Raw genomic sequence first — 12,982 nt, 5'->3', positions numbered from 1 at the left:
TCAGAAAGGCCCTCCCCTTCTCGTCCTGTCTTAGGATTTTCACATGGCGGTTTCCGAGCACCGTCTGCACAGAATCGTTCCAGTTCTTCAGCAGACTCCTGGCTGCGGGCAAGCGGGACCAGGCCGATCACTTTTCCTTCAAAGACCAAAACTGTGGCGAGCCTGCGAGCGACCTGGTGGCGTTCTCTTTGGACGGCCCTGGAGGAAACTGCGTGACCGCCCTGATCCTTTTCTCCCTGGGCCTTGTTTCTGTGGACGTCAGGATCCCAGAACAGATCGTCGTGGTGGACAGCTCCATGGTGGAGAACGAGGTCATTAAGAGGTGAGGGCCACAGGCACCGTCACTTGCCCTCAGGCTGGGCGTCTGCCGTTTTATTTGCTCACTCATTCTCATTTTTATTCACTCAACAAACACACTTCTCTGCCTTGTGCTTGGCATCATGTGGACCAAGACAGCAGAGTCTCGGCAGTGGTTCCCAGGAGCTGTGAACCGGGAATTCCAGTACAGCGCCTCCTGATGATGCCTCTAGGCACCGGGGGACCCACAGGAGGGGACGGCTGGGCTGGGCCAGAGAAGGACCTAGGACAGTGTGGCCAGGAGGCATGGGGAGGCAGAGAAGGGGGACCATTCCTTGAGGGCTTGAGAGCTGAAGTGGGGTTTACTGGACAAATGGGTGTCTTTTCGACAGAGACCAGGAAGGGTTTCCAGGCAGAAGGACCAGCCCTTGCAAAGATGCAGGTGTAGGGAGTGGGGAGGGGAGTGTGGGAAGGTGGACGAGGCGGGTAATCTGGACACCAGGCCATGCTGACCTGACCTCAGCCAGATGCCAGGGCCGTCCAGGGCCAGAGCACCGCTCCCTGAGGGGGCAGCCAGACCAGCAGAGAAGGCTCCGCCGGGCTCCGGCACCCAGGTCCATTGTCTGCTCCCAGCCTAGGCAAGGACAGCACCTTGGAAGAGGACGAGGATGAAGAGGAAGACCTGGACGAAGGCTCGGGGGCCAAGCGCCGGAGCATCGAGGTGAAAGCCCACCAGGCCTCCCACACCAACTACCTGCTGATGAAGGGCTACTGCGTCCCCGGCATCGTCAGCAACCGCAACCTCAACCCCAACGACAACGTCGTGGTGAACTCCTGCCTGGTCAAGTTCCGCCTGCGCTGCACCCCCAAGCCCACCAGGCTCGCGCTCACAGGTGAGCACCGCCCCTGCCCACCCCAAGGCCCAGACCCCCAGCTCATGGCCAGGCTCCCAGGGCTGCCTGGGGAAGCCACCGCTGACCAAACCAAAGGGAAGAGCAAAGGAAACCCCTCCTGTCCTTAGCCGCTGACCGGGGCGAGGCGGGCCGTGGAGGGTGGGCGCGCGGCCCGAGTTGCCTGCTTGTTTGGGGAGCCCTGGGCTGTTCCTGCTGTGATTAGCGCTCAGCGTGATCTTTTTTACTTAAGTCTTTTGACCCCTTGCTGTGAAAGCTGAGTGTTCCACTTATATCCATTACCTCTTATCTCCTTTTTTTCCAGTTTTTACACGTTTTTGAGTTCTTGTATTGATTGCCTCTGAAACGTTAATGACTTACTTTGACCTCCGTTTCCTGCACCCTCGATATCAGGCACTCTCCTCGCTGCACATATAATGAGAATGCTACGGCCTCGTCCCTGCCCTTCTCACCCTTCCCTTCCCTGGCCCGTCTGACTCGCCTTCATTTTCACGTGTTGAGGAGTTTACTCTTGTAGCTAGTTTGTTTATTTTCGGCTGCACTGTGTCTGCATTGCTTTGTGCGGGCTTTCTCTGGTTGTGGTGCTGCGGCTCCTCACTGTGGTGGCGTCTCTTGTTGCAGAGCACAGGCTCCAGGTACAGGCTCAGTAGTTGAGGTACACGGGCGTAGTTGCTCCAGGGCATGTGGAATCTTCCCGGACCAGGAATCAAACCCGTGTCCCCTGCATTGGCAGGCAGATTCTTATCCACTGGACCACCAGGGAAGTCTGAGGTGTCTAGTTTCGTAACCACGATCAGTGTCCCACGCTGTGTTGGGAGCTTGGCCTGGGCAAAAATGTGGCGACCTGAGGCCTGTGGTCTTAGCAGAAATACCTTGTCCAGGGAGTACCAGAAACCAGCCCCGGCGGGTGTGAGCAAAAGTGGGGATTTATGGAGAAGTCCCAGGGTATCTCAGAGGGTCTCAGAAGCCGTGAACATGTGAGCATCAGGAAGGGTGGGCCCGAGGCAGCCAGAGTGGAGGACCGCCGCCCCCCACTCTGTTCAGAGGCCCCAGCCCCGCCTTTTCCCCTTCACTGTGAGTTGTGAGCAGGAGAACCTTATGGCCCCGGGGATCCAGCTGGCTGCAGTCAAGGGCCCAGAGGCATGTATCAGGAACCTGACTGCCAGGGGCCCAGCCGTGTCCACTCAGAAAGCGACCCCTTGACTTTTGGAAAGCAGCGAGTCCATGTTGGCGTGCACCTGCCTCGGCATCGCTTGTATACTGGTCTGGGGAGGGGAGGAGGCCTCTCAGGGCTGATGCTGGTCCTCCCGGTCTCCACAGACCCTTCTCTGGAGGAGCTGACGGTGGGGCCCTCCTGCCTCCCTGACACCTTCACGAGGCTGATAAACAGCCCGGAGGACACCTGCAGCTTGGAGGAGTTCGTCCACCAGGTGGCGCTGTCTGGGTACCAGCCCGGAGACGTGTTTGCCGCCCTGGAGATCCAGGAGGCCATTGCAGCAGCTGGTTGCTTTGGGGTGGACCGGCTGGAGCTGAGCAAACAGTTCTTCGCCTTGGCCAGGACAGACAGTGAGCGCACCAGGACCTTCACAGACTATGTCCAGGTGAGCTGTGCTCTCAGGTAGCCCGCAGAAGCAAAAGCAGGAGTTGCAACTCCTGGGCCAGAGGCATGCTATGGGTGGGCTTGGTTTGGGGCGTGTGGAATTTTTTTTTCAAAAGTTGAATTGGTTGTCAACATTGAAGATTGCCTAAAACCCTAGCTTCTCCTGAAAGTTAGAAGGTCCGTCTGTCCTCTCTGGGCCCTGTTTCTTCAGCAGAGCTGGCTGGAGCCTCCCCAACCCAAGCCTTGGGCCTCGTTCTCCCCCAGCTCTCTGCTGTCTCCAGACTCCCTGCCGCTGATCCGCAGTCTCGCTGCTTTGTTAGCACAAGTCCGTGTACCCAATGCACCGTGAGGCCAGACAGAATGAATCAACAGGGTTTGGAGCAGAGAAAAGTTAATTGCAGGGCCACGCCAGGAGACGACAGCTCATGCCTTAACAACCCTGAGCTCCTTGAAGGGTTTCAGCAAAGCATTTTTAAAGGGCAGGTGAGGCAGGGGCATCACGGGGTGTTGTTTTTGCAGAAGCACTGGGGCCTCGGGGTGTTGAGTCTGGGAGGAGATGGCCGGGCAGGAGACTGGTAAGGTCACATCAGCTTTGAGGGTGCAACTGTGGTTCCAAGAAGTCGAGGCAGAGGTCACCTGCCCTAAGGAGGTGGACTAGCCACTGGCTCAGGACGCTTAAAACACTCAGGCAGGGGAACGAGCCCCGATGCCCCTGGGGTTCCCTGCAGACCCCTCTGTCTCCCCTTTCCCTAGGACCTCTTAGAGCACCAGCAGGTGCTGGAAGTCGGCGGGAACACTGCTCGCCTGGTGACCATGGCCAATGCACAGCCCTGGCTCCTGCACTCGGTGCGGCTGAAAGACAAAGATGGGGGTGCTGACCTTCAAAGAGACGACCACCGGGCCAGACCGCCCGAGGGGCCTTCCAGCGAGGACAACCCCCCAGAGAGGCAGGCACCGCCCTCTCAGAGCCCCCAGAGCACCAAGAGACGTGGCAGCTGGGCCGGCGCTGACACAAATAGCCAGGGCGGGGCTGCTGACCCCAAGAGTGCCCTGGAGCCCCCCGCAAAGAGGCCTGCACTCCAGGACATACGCTTGGCCCCCAGCCCAGGGCCCAGAGCAGAAGAGGAGCTGGGGACTCTGGCACCTGCCCTGCTCGCGGCTCCTGAGGATGGAGGTGCATCGGAAGCCGGGCCAGGGGACCAAGAGGGTGTCGAGGTGCCCAGCTTCCCAGGCCAGGAGCAGCTGAGCTGTCAGGCCCAGCTTCCAGAGGCCCCTGAAGACCCCAGAGGTACCAAACCCTGTCCCCACCCCACCTTCCCCCACCCGCTCCTTCTCTGTCGGGGCCTGAAGGGCCAACACCACCTTCCTCAAGACCAGGAGCCTGCTGCTGCCACAAGAGGGGCCTTTGCGTCAGCTTTCCTCGGCCCCGACTCAGCGGGAGTCTCTTGCCTGTTGACACTCGTCTTCCCCCTAGAGGGCAGGGGCCTCGTGCTCCTTAGCCGACCTGTGATTAATTACAAGGACGAGGCTCTCTTCTGGTTCTGCAAAGAGGCATTTCCTGAGGTGTCCTTACCAGGAAGCTGGAAGGGGAAGGGTCTCGCCTCCCAGGGGACTTGGCAGGTGCCCCCCACCCCTTTCCTCTCCTCTGCTGGAATTCTCCCAGGGATTTATACACCCAGCTATGTGGTTAGGGCTTCTGGAGAAGGATAGTCACTCACTTGCTCCCCTGGGTTGGGGGCATCACCGAGCCCTGAGCACAGCCCCCAGACTGGCACCCCACCGTCTGTCCATCTGATACTGTCCTGGGGGTGCAGCCCCCACACCCTGCCGCCCCGAGGAGGGAGGTGCTGTCTCTGTGCTCACGGCCTTACCGCCATACCCAGAAGGACCCGTGGGATGAACGGTTGGGGGAGAGACGGGTGGGCCCCACCTCTGCAGTCTCCCACGCCTCTCCCCTCTTGTCAGGTCTGGCAGATGGTTCTGTAGCTGGCAACCTCTCCCAGGTGGCATGGGAAAGGTGAGTGTGGTTCAGGCTCCAGCGGCCTGGGCTGGGAGGGGGCGATGAGAGCCTCGGAGGGTGGTGCCCAAGGTCCGGGGTAGATTATTACCTGGAGGTCTTTCACAAAGGTTTGTCAAGCACAGCACTTCTCGGCCAGGGGTCTCAGACACCTGAGGGACCATGGGTCCCTCTCACCAGAGACCAGGCAGGCGCTCCTTGCCCAAGGTGGACGAGGCCACAGTGCTGACGGCTGTAGCGCCCCGTGTGCTGGGAACAGTGGGTGTCACGGAAGTCCGAGGGGCGCCTCCCACAGGGTGTGCATCACCCTCGGCTTGAAGGGCCGTGTTCTGCTGGCTCAGGTTGGGCGGGCCCCGTCACATGGTCAGAGCCAGGTGTCCAGCTGGCCTGGGGTGTCCCACACTGGGACCCTGTGTGGCAGACCTGTGACTGCTTTAGTTTTTAGTAAAAACCTAAGCCAGTCAGACTTCCCCGGTTGCTCAGACGGTAAAGAATCTGCCTGCAATGCAGGAGACGTGGGTTCAGTCCCTGGGTCGGGAAGATCCCCTGGAGAAGGGCAACCCACCCCAGTATTCTTGCCTGGAGAATCCCATGGACAGAGGAGCCTGGCGGGCTACAGTCCATGAGGTCGCAAAGAGCTGGACATGACGGAGCAACTAACACTTCTGAACCAGTCACTGCTTTAGTTGTTAGTAGAAACCTTCCGGAAGAGTGTGCCTGGAACCCCCGAATACAGCACCGGCAGACCTGCCGCGCGCGGACCTGAGCGTGGTCAGAAGGGGGTGCGGCCATTTGTTGTTGTCGTTAAATGAAAATAAGTTTTATGATACCAAGTAATAAATACAAAGACGCAGATAGTTCCATTTTCTTCCAGATGTTTAGGGTCAACTTATAACAAAGGCAGAACTGAAACCTACTTTCAGTCCTAGGAAAAAGTTCAGGGGTCCTTGTTAGGTTTGGTTTGGGAGGTTGACTCTTTTCTTCTGCATTTATAACTTGCGCATTTTTAGAATTGACTTCAGAGCACCAATAGTCATGCAAATGCTTAAGCGGAAAAGAAGTTACATTAAGCAGAATTTACACCGTTTGGGAAACGAGGGGACCAGCTACTAGGTTAAGAGTCCTGTCGAGTCTTCCCTACAAAAGAAAAAAATAACCTGCAGGTTCTGTCAGGTCCCAGAGGGAGCTGGTACATCTAGAAGTCCTGGCTCTTCCCCGCCCCACCAGTGTGGGGTGATGAGGGGGCTGGGGCCCGTCCCTTCAGGCGGCAGGAGAGCCAGAGGCAGAAGAACAGGAGGGAGGGGGTCCTCAGCCCCGCCAGTGGGCTGGGCTCCCATCTGCCGAGGTGGGGGCCACGTGGAATCCGCTGTCTCCCCTCCCCACTAAGCCTGATGCCCGTTTCCCCCGCCCCCACCCGCCGCAGGGACTGTGAGAGCGTGCGCTTCATCGGGCGCCCGTGGCGCATCGTGGACGGCCGCCTGAACACGCCGGTGGTCAAGGGCATGATGGAGGCGGTGCTGCACCACATCATGACCAGGCCCGGCGTGCCCGAGAGCTGCCTGCTGCAGCACTACAAGGGCGTCCTGCAGCCACTGGCCGTGCTCGAGCTGCTCCAGGTGAGCCTCTCGGCGGGGAGGGTGCTTGCTGGGACCCCGTCCCCACTGCACCTTTCCTCTTCCGGGGTCTCAGAGGGCGGGGGGCAGTGGGCACGTTGGCTGAGCTCTGGGGTCGGCCACTGCTTACCAGCTCAGCCCACAAGGGTGCACTGGCCTCCTCGCAGAGACCCAGCTCCTCAGAAGTCTTGGGCCCCTGGTATCCTCCCCCCGCCACCCCCAAAGCTTACTCCCAACCCCTGCCCAGAGAGGTCAGCCCCATTGCCCTCTGAGGCCACTGCGCCGGCTGAGCCCCACGCCGATTTCCTTCCTCCCGCATCTGCTCTTCAGCGCTGCCAGCGCCCAGCCCCAGTTCTCAGCACTCAGCCTCCCACAGCCCCCACCCCTGCCCCGGGTTCCCGCCCCAGCTGTGCCTCCCAGGTCCTCCTTCAGCCCCGAGCTGCTGCCTAGGCTTACACAGAAGCATCCCTGGGGTCTTACCTCTGACCCTTTCTCAAGACCCTGGTGCCCACGGGGACCAGCAGGTAGGTGAGTGACCAACCCTCATGGGTGGCAGGGAGAGTTGGTGAGGTGCCCACAGTCTCCTAAGGGCAGCTCGGCTTGATGGCCGCCCTGGGCTCCGGCCGTGTGTGCACAGGAGTTCCAGCTCCTCGACAGAAGCAGGAGCAGGAAGTTGAGTGCACAGTTCCCTGCACTTCACAGCAGGTCTGGGCCAAATAACCCCGTCTGGAAGCCAGGTCTGCAGCCCCTGCTCTACACAGGACCGCTGTATAAATGCTGGCCACGACCTTCTCTCTCTCACCCTGGGCTCTTGCTTAAACCCACCTGGTCAATCCCTGCTCGTCTCCCAAGGCCACCCTCCTGTGTCTGTTCTGGGAGGCTGCTCTGGGTACAGAGGACATGGCCCTTAAATGCCCCTGGAAATCCGTCTGTCTGTGCCACTGCAGGGGCTGGAGACCCTGGGCTGCATTAAAAAGTGCGTGCTGAGAAAGCCCGCGGCCGCTTCACTCTTCTCGAAGCCGCCGGTGGGAGAGGCGCCGCTGAGCCTGGACGAGAGCCCCGTGGTGTTCTACGAGCCCACGCTGGACTGCACCATCCGCCTCGGCCGCGTCTTCCCCAACGAGGTCAGCTGGAACAAGTGGGTCCACCTCTGAGGCCCGTGTGGTCCTGGCAAGCCTCCCGGGAATTCTCTCCTGGGGGCCTCTGCCCACGTGTGGGGGCGGCCTGGCAAGGTCAGGACCCAAGGATTCCTGCATCCCGCCCACGGGAACACTGTGTGCCCAGCCCGGCCCTGGCTGTGGTTTCTGGCCTGGAACTCTGGACGGAGGACCAGCTGGCCGCCTGCTCCCAGCCCGTCCACGGCCAGCCTTCAGGACTGTGCTTTGTCGCCCCCGGAGCTGGGTGGGGGAGCTCAGCGATGCTGCTCCCCACCTGCTCTCCTCCTGTTTCCAATCTCTCTGGATCCTGGGTTGTAGTGAGAGGCCCCGGTGGGCTGGTCCTCCAAGGGCTTCCGAGACGATCCTGCCCTTCGGGAGCAGAGCCACCTGCCCAGGCCCTGAACCTTCTCTGGATATCCCCCTGCTGGCCAGTGAGGGGTCAGAAGCTGTGGGCCTCAGGGGTCTGCCCCATCCACGCAGATTCATGTTCCAGCTTCTGGCCACCCCATCATGGAGGACTCTCTGTGCTCCTCAGAAAGCCCCCCTTGCTCTGAGGGACAGGGCCTCGTGGGGACATGTCATAGAGCGCGGGCTGGGTGACCCCCTGCCAAGGCTGCCATTGAGACTCGTTCCTCTGGAGGCAGGACCCCTGACCGCTGAGCCTGCAAGCCACCCGCAGGACTCCTGCCACCTGGAAACGGGGAGTCCTTACAGGTTTGGGGTTTGTCTTTTTTTTTTTTTCCCAGCCTCTTTCCTTATTGATAAAAAAACCCTGGCATGTATTTATATGTTTTTTTTTTAATTAAAGCGAAGTAAAACGCATTTCGTTTTGTATTTCCTAAAGAGTCTTTGACCCACCGGGGGCTTGTTGTTTTCCACCATGAACAGCCGGGGATAGACGTTGTCGGTAAAACCCAAGGAACAGCTGGGTGCTGGGGGTGAGCTCGCTCGGCCCATCCTGGCACTGCCTCACCGCACGCCATTGCCTTAAAACCCTTCCTCCCACTCAGCCGGGCCCCGGCCTGTCCCTTAACAGGCATCCGGCCGCACTCAGGCCAGGCCTGTGGCCGAGGCGATGCCGGCAGGCTGCTGAGGTTGAAGCCTGGAGTGTGGATTTGGCCCACGGCTGGTCTCTTTCGCTCACAGTATTTCTTTGTTGTTTTTTAGTTAGTTACCAACATTTCTTTAAAACTGGAGGTTTCACATTTAAAAAAAAATCCAGAACTCTGTCTTCTCTGGAAAGATCTAGAAATACTGCATGTGACAGTCACAAGTATGGGACACGCCCCCCCCAGTCACGGCTGGCCCGCCCCCAGGCCAGGTCTCAGGCCCATCAGAGCTCCTCTCACTTTAACCTACAGCTTATGGCCTGGCCCACCTGGCAGCCTTGGGTTTCCAGCTTCTCTCTGCCAGGGACCTGGTCCCCGGGCCAGACTCCAGGGTGACGGGGCAAAGAACAGGAGGCATGGGGTCCAGAGTCTTGAGAGTGAACCGCCCCCCACCCCCAGCACTGCCGAGACCTGGCCAAGTTTTGGCATCATTTTTTTTTCTTTCCTTCTTTATTCGTTTTTACTCTAAAGTGAAAAAACAGCATTTGGGGTGATCTGGGTAATCAAGTAGAACAATGGATATGATTTGCTTTGTAAACAGAAAATACAGATGATGATTGTGTGGGACTGCATCTCGTGGCGGGAGGAAGGTAGGGTTGGGATCCAGTCTTGATGTTCCTGTCCCAGAGCCTTGGTTTTCTCATCTGAGAAATGGGGATAGACCATCGCCCTCACAGGAGGGCCAGATGAGCTGGAGAACACCACGGACAAGCACGTAGCAGGACGCAGTGAAGTCTGTTTCCTTCCCTGTGTGCCCAGGTTGAGGGGCAGTTCGGGCATGTGTCTAGGAGATGGGCGAGGAGTCAGCTCTCCAGTGGAGAGCGGGGGTTTCGGTGACCCACATTCCCACATCTAGGCATCCCGTGCAAGGATGACTTCCTCCTTCCCTCCCGCCCCCACCCATCCCATCAATCTGTCCGTGTGTCCATCTACCCCCTCAGCTAGCCCCCACCCAAGGTAGCTCTCTGCCCTTCTAAGCTCTGCACCCAGGGTTTGCAAAACCGGAAGTGTAGACCAGAAGCTATGAGATCAGATCAGGGCCAGGCAGGTAATATAAAGTGGCCTGGTTAATACCAGGCAGGGTAGGAACTATGGAAAATTAAAATCTGTATGCCCAGGGTGAGAAAGAATTCATGTTTAGAAAAAAAAGATTTTAAACACTGACCACCTAGTAAAACACTCCGCCTGCAGTGTGGGAGACCTGGGTTCGATCCCTGGGTTAGAAAGATCCTCTGGAGAAGGGAACGGCTGCCCACTCCAGTATTCTGGGCTGGAGAATTCCAGTTCATGGGGTCGAAAAGAGTCAGACACGACTGAGCGACTTTTCACTTACCTAGTAAAACACGGGATGGGAGTGGGGAGCACCAAGCCAGAGGGGTCATGTCCTGTTCACCCCGAGTGACAGCACGCCCAGACCCCCAGGTCTGTCCTCTGGGTTCCTTGTCCCTCCACACTCCATTCTTACTCCTTTTTACTTACATAAGGTGTGAGTCGTTCAGTCATGCCCAACTCTGTGACCCCATGGACTGTAGCCCACCAGGTTCCTCTGTCCATGAAGTTCCCCAGGCAAGCATACAGGAGTGGTGTGCCACTCCCTTCATCAGGGGATCTTCCTGACACAGGGATCAAACCCAGGTCTCCTGTATTGCAGGTGGGTTCTTTACCATCTGAGCCACCAGGGAAGCCCACACTCTTCATTTTTACTCCTTTTTGCTAACATAAGCCATACTTAATCCATTCTCTTTAAACACCTAAACCTGCAGGCTGCTTTCTTCTCCAGGCCTTTTTCTCTGCATTTACATACCTTTTATGCTCCCCACCCCCGAGAAAACACAGACCTGTGATGGCATGTTGCGTACTGACACAGCTCCAGCTGTGGTTCACCCTGGAGTGCCCTTGCACGTTGGTGCCTGCACGTAGAGAGCCATGAGTTACGAGGTAAGTCTAGGCGGGAGTCCTGGCACTGAGGTCCTGATGTTACTCCCTCTTCACTGAAATTGCTTCCTGGTTTTCCCCACTGAGCATCTTCTCTGCCTTCCCAGGCCCCGCCTCTCTTCCTTCTGGAGCCCAATCAGATCTCGCTCAGTGTCTGGCAGCTGCCAGCTTCCCACATCCCCTTCCTCCCCTTCCAGCCTCGCTTTGCCCAAGGCCACCCAGAATCCCGGGCTGAGTGATCTGTGTCCTCTGGCTTCACCTGACTACCCACTCTTCCCCTGGGTCCTTACCCCACTTATGCCAGGGAATTTTCCACATGTGTTTGTGTGTATGTGTGTTGTATGTGTGACGTGTATGTGTATTTTTTATATGTGTGTGTGTGCACACGTGATCTCCCTGCTTAGTGTGGTCTCACCACCCATTCCGCCTGGTGCCCAATGCAGGCCCGCCCACCCTCCCAAGGAGTAGAATTCAGCCCTTGTTGAATTTAAAAGAGAACCTACTAAAAAAGAAAAATAAGAATTTTTAAAACAAATTTTAAATTTAAAAGATTATAAGAAAAAAAATTGAACATACTATAAATAAATAATAAAAAAGGACTTACCACGGTTACCAAAGGGGAGAAGGAGGGGAGGGACAAATTGGAAGGTTAGGATTAACAGATACAAGCTACTATACATAAAACAGGGAACCAAGAATTACCTTGCAGCAATTATACCCAATGTCTTGTAATAACCTATATGAAATATAATCTGCAAAAAAAAAAATTAAAAAAAGAAAAATCATTTTGCTGTACATCTGAAACTAACAGCACTGTAACCAAAAGAACCTACCGGTTCGCCTTGTGAACATTCCCTCCGCACTGAGTTGCTGTGACAATTGTGTAGCCAGCTGGCAGTGCCAGGCAGGTGCGAGTGGAGCCCCTGGACCTCTGCGCAGGGAGGACACCCCCTTCAGCAGGCTCCTCAGCCAAGTTCCAGTGGTCACCAGCAGGTGGCAGCAGCAACCCAACATCTCCGTTTGCGGAGGGTTGGTCTGGTCTCCAGATGTCTGTATTCATAGCTTGTGTGGGCTTCCTAGGTGGCCCAGAATCCGCCTGCCAATGTAGGAGACCCAAGAGATACAGGTTCAGTCCCTGGATCAAGAAGATCCCCCCAAGAAGGAAATGGCAACCCACGCTGGTATTCTTGCCTGGAAAATGCCATGGACAGGACTGAACGCACGTGCACGCACATACAGCTCATTGTCCAGCAAAGTTTAAGGTTGAGATCAACAAAAGTATATGGGAGTGGGGGTCAGGGTGGGACTGACTTGTCCACAAAAATGATAAAGTAACAACATTTTCTAAGCACTTCCAATGTGCCAGACACCGCTGTCCATACTTCACACGTATTGATTCCTGGTCCTGATCAATATACCCATTCCATGTATGAGAAAACTGAAGCATGAGGAAGTGAAATGGTTTCTGCAGGTTGAAAGCTGGTAATTGGATTTCCTGGTTTCCCAACTCATGCCATCCAGCCTCAAAGCCCTCCCTGCTTAGGCTCCTTTCCAGAGATGGAGTTTGTCTTGGGTGGGTGGCCATCATGATGCTGAGAGACGCCCCCCCAAATTGCAGAATCTAAAATTTATTTTCTGGGGCCATCAGTTTTTAAAAAGAGGATGCTCACATCTGTTGCCCCCAGAGATGTACCTCAAAAGCCCAGTTCAGTTCAGTCTCTCAGTCGTGTCCAACTCTTCGCGACCCCGTGAATCGCAGCATGCCAGGCCTCCCTGTCCATCACCAACTCCCGGAGTTCACTCAGACTCACATCCATCGAGTCAGTGATGCCATCTAGCCATCTCATCCTCTGTCATCCCCTTCTCCTCCTGCCCCCAATCCCTCCCAGCATCAGAGTCTTTTCCAGTGAGTCAACTCTTTGCATGAGGTGGCCAAAGTACTGGAGTTTCAGCTTTAGCATCATTCCCTCCAAAGAAATCCCAGGGCTGATCTCCTTCAGAATGGACTGGTTGGATCTCCTTGCAGTCCAAGGTACTCTCAAGAGTCCTCCAACACCACAGTTCAAAAGCATCAATTCTTTGGCGCTCAGCCTTCTTCACAGTCCAACTCTCACATCCATATATGACCACAGGAAAAACCATAGCCTTGACTAGACAGACCTTTGTCTGACTAGACAGAGTTCAAAGTAATGTCTCTGCTTTTGAATATGCTGTCTAGGTTGGTCATAACTTTCCTTCCAAGGAGTAAGCATCTTTTAATTTCACCATAATTTCAGTCACCATCTGCAGTGATTTTGGAGCCCCCCCAAAATAAAGTCTGACACTGTTTCCACTGTTTCCCCA

At 56.4% G+C, this 12,982-nt stretch overlaps 1 protein-coding gene across 2 annotated transcripts in view; it reads left to right on the top strand.

The window, feature by feature from the left end:
- Nucleotides 1–8,417, top strand: part of GTF3C1 (general transcription factor IIIC subunit 1) — a 79,707-nt gene extending 71,290 nt beyond the window's left edge. Inside the window, exons 31-38 of one of the 2 annotated variants that reach the window (XM_061401485.1) lie at nt 35–322; nt 931–1,190; nt 2,529–2,809; nt 3,073–3,291; nt 3,562–4,096; nt 4,774–4,825; nt 6,249–6,441; nt 7,386–8,417. In XM_061401485.1, coding sequence (XP_061257469.1) covers nt 35–322; nt 931–1,190; nt 2,529–2,809; nt 3,073–3,291; nt 3,562–4,096; nt 4,774–4,825; nt 6,249–6,441; nt 7,386–7,592 — 2,035 coding nt within the window. In that variant the 3' untranslated portion in view covers nt 7,593–8,417. The remainder of the gene's footprint in view (nt 1–34; nt 323–930; nt 1,191–2,528; nt 2,810–3,072; nt 3,292–3,561; nt 4,097–4,773; nt 4,826–6,248; nt 6,442–7,385) is intronic. The other variant, XM_061401486.1, reaches the window with a different exon arrangement.
- Nucleotides 8,418–12,982: the final 4,565 nt, after the last annotated feature.

Source organism: Bos javanicus, chromosome 25 (assembly GCF_032452875.1).
Source record: "Bos javanicus breed banteng chromosome 25, ARS-OSU_banteng_1.0, whole genome shotgun sequence".
Lineage (NCBI taxonomy): Eukaryota > Metazoa > Chordata > Mammalia > Artiodactyla > Bovidae > Bos > Bos javanicus.
This window is presented reverse-complemented; position numbering and strand designations above follow the sequence as displayed.